Genomic DNA, 7,806 nt, shown 5'->3' with positions numbered 1-7,806 from the left:
TTGAATGGGCAAATTTACCACTTTATATAACAACAAAATCTGTCATCGATTCTTCCATGACCCATTTTCAAGTCAACGCTTCATCACTCGAAAATGGTGAACAAGAAATTGAGAAAACCAACAAAAAAAAAAAAAAAAAAAAAAAAAAGAGCCTACAGCATTTTCCTTTTCTCGATTGCTCACTTGCCATTTTCATCCATTTCTTTCAACCCGCAATCAGCAACTCCATGAATTCTTCCACAGTATTTCACAAAACCCAGAAACCAAGAACAGAAACAAGAAAAGATTTGTAGGAGAGAGATATTGCAATGCCAAAGATACAGATGCAGTACCAGCTTCCATGGATGGAATCAGAAAGTGAGCTTCCAGATCTTGATCCTGAGATCGACCTTGCACTCGGAATCGCTCACGGTGGCCACCGACGGCGACTTACCTTGAGGGGGGACCACGCCTTTGAACCCTTCGCAGCTCACTCGAATGCCCACCTTGTTGCTCTTCAGCTTGCCGGCGCTCACCATCACTTTGGTGTCCATCTGAATCTTCACGGGGACCCCATTCTTCTTCTTCAGATCTGACCTCAGCGAGGTCACCGACTCGGCGTCGAGATCTTGGGAGCTCATCGACACGATCGCCCGCAGCGGGGTCACGGCCATCTCGTTGCTCGTGAACGCCGGGAGCGACCCGTTGCCGAGGAACACGGGGTTGGACGCGGACGACGTGAGCGCGACGTCGAAGGAGTCGTAGGCGAAGGTGAAGTGGCTGTTCGGGTTCTTGGAGGTGAGGGTGAGGTTGAAGAGGGTGATGAGGCGGGTGGAGGAGCCGTCGGGGGCGGCGGTGAGGTTGAGGGTGGCGGTCCGGAGGGAGGAGACGGAGAACTCGGGGCGGTGCGGGCGGTAGAGCACGTAGACGGCGGCGCCGGCGATGGCGGCCAGGAGGCAGAGCCCGAGCACGAGGAGGACCGTCCAGAAGCAGCAGCAGCAGAAGCTGCACCGCGGGCCTTCGTAGCGGCGGCGGCGGCGGTTGTGCCCGGCCGGCTGCGGGCGGTAGGGGCGGTAGAGCTGGGGCTTCGCGGGCGCCGCCGGAATGCCAGGGGCGGGGGCCGCGCCGCCGTTGACGGCGGGCTTGCTAGCCGGGTAGACCCTGTCCGTCATATTCTCGAATGTCTAAGGATAAATTCTGAGCTGTGTGAAGGCAATGCGGGCCAGAAGGGGAGGGAGAGAGAGAGAGAGAGAGGCGATGATCGTTTGGAGAGTGGTGAGAGAATGCAGATCAGAGAGCGAGGGGAGAAGTAAGAAGATGAAGAAGAAGAAGAAGGGAATGTCAGGAGAGAGAGAGGAACTGAGCACCAGCAACAGAGATAGATACACCTGAGCAGAAGCGAAGCTTGTTACTTCTACTCTCTCTGTCTCTCTCTCTCTTTCTGTGTACTGGTGGGTTGCTTGCGAAACCTGCTAAAAATTCTAGCTTGAAGGACAGATTTCCTTCCTGAGCCACCCAAAATGTGGTTCTTTTGTTGCTGTTGATGCTTGACATGTGATGGTCAGGTGACGGTGAAGTGTCATCTCCCAAAACCCACCTCCCAAAAAAAGGAGCAAAAAAAAAAAAAGTGGGTCCAGTTCACTCGCTCCTTTAGTTGTCCTCTTTTATTTTATTTTATTCTAATTTTCCCCCTAATTTCTCTCTCATGGGTTTCTTGCAGATCAGTCAAGAAACATGAATTTGGATCGTGGGTTTCTTGCAGATCAGTCAAGAAACATGAATTTGGATCGTGGGTGAGAGTTTGGTTGATGTGGGTTTTCTCGATTTCTGTCATTCTTTCATTCCAATCCGTCTTGACTTTCAGCAAGATTTGACCCGCTAGATCTCATCACTAGGCTAAAATCCCCTCTAATTAGAAAAAGAAAATCTCTTCTTTTTTACCCTCTAAAGATATTGCGTAATCGGATTAGCTTATGGTGGGGCAACGTCAATAACAGAGGAGGGTATCGCTTCGTTTCGCATTAACTTCAGTCTAAAGTCAAAAAGCCTCAGGCTCATCGATTAAAAATGTTGCTTTCTAGGCGGGAGAAAAGCTTAATTTAACCTAATCGAAAGGGAACAGAAAACCAGCAAGACAATAATTGAAGGGAGAGCATCGATGGGCGTGAGAACCTTAAAAAGTGGCATGATGATGGGTCTTATAATTAGACCACCGACACAAGGGGGGGAAATGATCTGGCGATCGCACCCCATTGGGAGAGCCACTCATGGGCCTGTGATGCCTTTCCAAGTACCAACATCTATCTAACCTTCCTGTTTCCATACAAGGTTGATCACATTGATTAGCTCACATCATGAAATGTGATCATGATCCGGGACAACGAATAGACTAAGGGGAGCATATTCTGAGTAACGAATTTGACCTCTCGTTGTTTGATTGCAAAGCAAAGAGAATCCTGAAATGAATGGGTTCAAGGTGCCTCTTTTGCATTACATACCGACAAAAGTACATTGAGAGAAATCTTACGATTTGTTGCCAAATGAAAATGCGTTTGTGCCAAAAGTCTTTATTGGCATTGATCTGTCTATGGCAATTTCGAATACGGTCATGATGCAAGTGAGACCCTTGCGTAAAATGATTAGCCAGCTAGACATTCATCGATGTTACGCCACTTCCTGTAGGAAGATGTTTTGGCAGCAGTTATTAGCATCGTCAATCGATTTGTTGAAGTATCGCTAAATAAAAATTTCTAACGGCTCGTTATATATTTCAGCATTTTTCTTGGATAATCACATTGACCGCTGTCTTGAGCAGATGTATAATCTCAATGTGAACTGCACTGATTGATTGTGATGATGTTTCTTTTCGGTCAGTGAAATACATCTCTCGAGTTAAATGGCAGAGAGGAAAATCCAGCAACCTAAGAAGAATTCCCACAGAGACAGGCAAGACTACTGTTTTTGTTTTCGAATGTTTATTTTATAATATGATAAAAAGGGCTTTGGATCGAAAGAGAGAGACATCATACCTGGACATGAAATCTCTGTCCACGAGCACATGCGCAAGCATGTGAGTTGCAGTTAGATACGTACAAGACATCTCTAGGTTGGTTCAAAGAACAGAGACGAGGGCATGTGAAGGAATGAACATGCTGTTAAGAAGACGCATAACCGAACCATGAACATGGCGAAAGACAGGCTCAATACGCGTCCACACTAGAGCCCCGACACGGATGAATAATGCACGCCACACGCCGAGAAAATAAGTAATTCGACCGATTCACATTCGCATCGGGAGCCCTTGAATATGCCCTTGAATCTACTACCCAAGGAGACATTGCTTTTGATGGCTCGAATTTTATTGAAAAAGGAAATTATGCTCATTCACTCATTTGTAAGAATGGGAATGAATGTTGAGAGAAATTCCAAAAATCAGGTAGACTCGCTACATCAAACAGCAGATAATCCATCATTTTTCTTCACAAAGCTTTGAAAATGCACCGGTACAGGTGACCAGTTGTCAACAACCAACAGGAATCCAACTCCCCTGAACAATTTTGCAAGGAAAAGTTGAAATGTATCTGCTCATTTCGCACTGTGCAATGTATATCTGCATAATGAACATCTGCACAGAGATTCTGATACCATTGTCTCTCCATTCCATGCAAGCCAGAATATTAACAATGACAGGTGATGAATGAGCGAGATTTTCTTTCTTGCGGCCTTAGAAGTCTTTTGAATTGTGATGGAAGAAAGTGTCGCCGTAAACAGATTTCCCAACTGAGCAGGATGCAGCAACTGCAGAATGCCCAGTATAAGAGCAAGCGACCAGCAAACAGTGCCTCACAAGAAATTCCACATACGCTCCTTAGTCACGCTTACGCTCAAAATTTGGCTCCATCACCCAAACGCGAATTTTTAAAGCCTCTCTTTTAGGCTGCCCAACCTGTTCTCAGACAAATTAGCATGTTAGTGCAATTGTGATTGCTAAGGCACTACCCCCAAGATAATACAACTTGAATAAGCATTAAGTTCTTTTTCAATTCGCTATATATTTTCATCCCATCCACACGAATTCAGAGGGAACAGAGAGAGATGGATTGTGCAGCAAAATAATGTACAAACTTTCCCTTAAACAGTTGAGAAAAGAAAAACTAGGCAAGAATGAAGGAAAAGCAACTGAAAGCAAGATGTTATCCGCAGAACGAATGTGGAAAAAACCATTTCAGTCCTTCATTTGCTCTTGCAAAATCTAAATGAACTGTCAAGACAAATTACCAAGGTAAAAGCATGTAACAGTGTACTGCAAAGTTGGGAGGATAAAAACTTTGATAATTCCTCTCAGAATATGAGTACCTTTGGAACCTCAAGGTTCTATTCAGGAGCATCATTGTAAGCAGAACAGGCAACATCGCTAAACATAAGTGCTCCAGGGAATGCCCGCTGATGATGTAACTATTAGCATGGTATATCCTCCGGTCAGCAAAAGCTTCAAATTTGGAGAGAAGGTAGATGCCTGCAGCAGAAAACTCAGGATTCTAAAATGGACTACTTTTAGCATAGCTAATGCACTTTGTACAGTTCACTGTACATTTCCGACGTGTGCATAAGAAAAAAACTTTGCACATTGCATACCTATTGATGAACTAATAGATATAGGCAAAAGCGAGCTGAAAATAACACCCACGGTGAGATCAAACTGATAGCTTAAGAAAACATATCGACTGGTGCAAAGACAAGGACACACTATAAATCCTTAATTCTGTGCTCCAGCAAAAATCAAGAAATACCAATCACAAGGTAAATACAACTAAGGAGAGTAAAATTAGTAAATTAAATCCTTAATTCCATGCTCCAGCATAACTCAAGAAATACCAATCATAAGGAAGGTAGATACAACTGATGAGAGTAAAATTAGGAGACTACAATCGCTTATCCTTTGGAGGGACAAGGTGAATTTCACGTTTCTGATAACTTCAGTTGTAAATGCTAACTTCGCAATCTCTACTTTTTGAAATAAATGACGAGTTTGAAAAGGGGCGCGGCAAAGCAAAACCTAGTTTTGACAGTACATTAGTTTCCACTATATTCTATTGATTTGTGATATGCAATTGAAAACCGCATGGCATAGACTGCACATGATTAACTCTCCCGGAATCAAATTATGAGGTCAAATGATTCCGGTTTTCTTGCAGTCATGCTTAAAAAAGAAACTTGAGAGTTTACAAGAATTCTTGCCAGTGCAATGATACCCAAATCCTGATGCCAGTGCAATGATACCCAAATCCTGATCTGAAACGTACGAGGTTCAAATGTTCCTTATCTTCTTGCAAATGATGTTCAATAAACTACTACGAAACACTGTTGAAACATGGTATCATGATTCGAAATTGTAAGTCTAACCAAAGGAACATTAATTGATGATTGCCAACAGTCCACATCACACCATCGAATCTCCTTAAAAGTAAGAAAAAACAGATCAGTGAAAGAGGCAGAGAACCCAAAGCCCCTTTAATTCATGGCACAACAAACTAAGTATAAACACATTCTCTGCCGTGATCAACTTTCATTTGTTAACTTAGAGAGGATAGTAAACTAGAAGGCTCTAAAATCCTAGGACTTCGAATCTTGCTTTCTTTTCGGACAAAAGTAAAAATACTTGCTCTCCTAACTTTTTCATATTGACGACGTCCTGACAAAATTTTTGGCAATCCATGAGGACACTGCATTAACCACTGAGAAGGTTTTCCTCTTATTCTTATAGGTGACTCATGAAATTTCTAAAAAAGGGGTATAAATAATTTAAGAAAAAATAGTCGCCACTAAAGTGTAGCATTGGAGTAAACCTCCCCCAAATACACTTTCTTTGATCCCCATTACTCTCTTTTTAAGCAGAAGAAACCTAGATGCAAAGGCAACAAGATTGCGTGGCCCGTGAAAAGCTACTCAGAGAGAACATGAAACAGAGAAACAGACAGGAAATGTGCCATACCTGCTGCCCAAAGCCAATATCTCGAGTGAGTATATTTTGGTGGGAACAAAAGTGTCATAAATGGGATCACAACACATGGAATCAACTGAAACATCATGCGCAACCGGAGATCATTAAATGTTCTGCAAGCAGCTCGACTTAGGCATAGTCCAATGACCAATTACTCAAACAAGAGGCTCAGTCATCTAAATGGCAGTGCTGAAATCCAGAAACCAGAGTCTGACCTTTCATAAGCTGCGCTGAGAAAGGAAAAGAAAAGGAGCAGAGACAAAAAGCTTAATCCAGTCCTTTTCCCCACTCTCTCCACCAAAAAACTGGAAAATAGAGAGGAATATGCTATCATCATCTGCGGTTGCCAGTGAACATCAAACTATGTCAATAAGGTTTGAAGCAAACAATTAGAATGTCGAGGCAAAATGCCCATATGCACAAGCAGTATAAAGTAAGATATTGCATAGAAATGTGTGCAACTCTCTATCCTAGGCTTCAATGTCGAGTATATTCATAGATTTCTGTTGCTGAGTTTCTAAACTTCAGGTACAAGTTTGAGCTTCACAATACATAAATAACACTGTCACACATTAGAATCAATTACTGTCCTTTTGCAATTGAGATCAAACCAGTTCATGGCATGGTGGAGGGTGTGGAAATAGAGCTAAACAAACCATCATGCAGGAATGGGAGATTTGATAATTCTAAATGATCCAACAACATTCAGCGACCAGTAGATGCTTCAAATTGTCTAGATTGAATGTAACATTGTGCTAAAAAAGGGCTTTTCCCTTCACTCTTTGAATTTTCCTAGGAGCAGATACAGCTATATTAAGAGAAAAACAGCAAAACCCAACAGTGTCAAAGTGAAACGTTGCGCTAACCGGCAATGTATCCCACATCAGCCTACTGTCATCAGGCTTCAGGTGATAATATGCCGAACCAAAAGCCACACCTGCTATTCCAGCGTAGAACAATGTCCAACCCAAAATTTCTCCTTGCAAACTGCAATCAACCAATTTCCCAAATGGCATCAAGCGTCAACATAAAGGACGCATAAAGGACGAAAGCTAACGCAACAAAAATAGGGAATAAGTCTTAGCCGTAGGCAGACCTGATCTTAAACTACCACTGATGGGATGAACTTGACTGATTATAATATCTGAAATCCAATCGCCTAACTCCATCCCCACTAACAAAGAACATGGGTAATGAAAAAGGTTGACAAAGGTGACCAATATAATCACTACCTCACGTTAAAGTAGCTCCCTTGAAGACACAGAACAAAGCCCAGCACACCCACGATCAAGAACGGGAAATTGGTGATCACATTGAGCGTGTTGGGCACACCTGCGGAACAACCCACAACGCAACACGGCACAATCAATCATACCCACCAAGCAAAAATACACACGATCATCCGCCATGCGCATTCATAGAGCACATGCAAACGCAGAGACAGCATAAACAAAAGAAAACGGAAGAGAACCCGTCGACCGCACCGAGGAAATTCCGCATGTCAGCGTAGACGTGATGCTTGGGAGAGTAAGGGATCTTCGGGGTCGCCAGCATGAGGAACAGCCAGCAGAGGAGCGCTCCTGCCCAGACACGACCCCGTTTCGATCTCGCAATCTGCTGCTTCGCCGCCCACATCATCTCGTCCCAGTTTCGGTGCTGCGAAAATCTTCTCTGCGGGGCAAGAAATGGGGACGGAGAAGTGGGAGAAATGTGTGAACAATTCTTGGTTTCTTGACTGCTCGGATTCGAATTGCCGCAACCCGCAAAAGTTAGAATCTTTTGGGTTCTTCCTTTTTTTTCTCCTTTGTTTTGAATTCATTCGATTT

General features: G+C 43.4%; 2 protein-coding genes across 3 annotated transcripts; both read right to left on the bottom strand.

The window, feature by feature from the left end:
• LOC104436305 (NDR1/HIN1-like protein 6) lies at positions 1-1,433 on the bottom strand. Its single transcript, XM_010049040.3, has one exon. It carries the CDS (start codon positions 1,149-1,151, stop codon positions 351-353), a length of 801 nt encoding a protein of 266 aa, XP_010047342.1. The 5' UTR covers positions 1,152-1,433; the 3' UTR covers positions 1-350.
• A 1,883-nt stretch (positions 1,434-3,316) lies between these two features.
• LOC104436306 lies at positions 3,317-7,806 on the bottom strand. Of its 2 annotated transcripts, XM_010049041.3 has the most exons (7): positions 7,465-7,806; positions 7,213-7,312; positions 6,847-6,967; positions 6,196-6,317; positions 5,972-6,093; positions 4,336-4,495; positions 3,317-3,925 (listed from the first exon to the last, which is right to left on the bottom strand). In XM_010049041.3, the coding sequence occupies exons 1-7, from the start codon at positions 7,616-7,618 to the stop codon at positions 3,898-3,900; spliced, it is 807 nt and encodes a 268-aa protein (XP_010047343.2). In that variant the 5' UTR covers positions 7,619-7,806; the 3' UTR covers positions 3,317-3,897. The 2 variants fall into 2 exon arrangements, 1 of the variants encoding a protein (XP_010047343.2); XR_005548863.1 differs by lacking the exon at positions 3,317-3,925 and having other exon boundaries at positions 4,364-4,495; positions 4,615-6,093.

Source organism: Eucalyptus grandis, chromosome 3 (genome assembly GCF_016545825.1).
Source record: "Eucalyptus grandis isolate ANBG69807.140 chromosome 3, ASM1654582v1, whole genome shotgun sequence".
NCBI lineage: Eukaryota > Viridiplantae > Streptophyta > Magnoliopsida > Myrtales > Myrtaceae > Eucalyptus > Eucalyptus grandis.
Note: the sequence above shows the minus strand (reverse complement) of the source record. Positions and strands in the feature narration are given on the sequence as shown.

Bases quoted from the DNA above. Each gene is read 5' to 3' on its own strand.
- LOC104436305 (XM_010049040.3), bottom strand. From the start codon at position 1,151: ATGACGGACAGGGTCTACCCGGCTAGCAAGCCCGCCGTCAACGGCGGC.
- LOC104436306 (XM_010049041.3), bottom strand. From the start codon at position 7,618: ATGATGTGGGCGGCGAAGCAGCAGATTGCGAGATCGAAACGGGGTCGT. The intron at 4,496-5,971 runs GTATGGCACATT...TTTCTGCTGCAG, and splicing joins ATATTGGCTTTGGGCAGCAG to GCATCTACCTTCTCTCCAAA. The intron at 3,926-4,335 runs GTACTCATATTC...GTCTGAGAACAG, and splicing joins AGAACCTTGAGGTTCCAAAG to GTTGGGCAGCCTAAAAGAGA.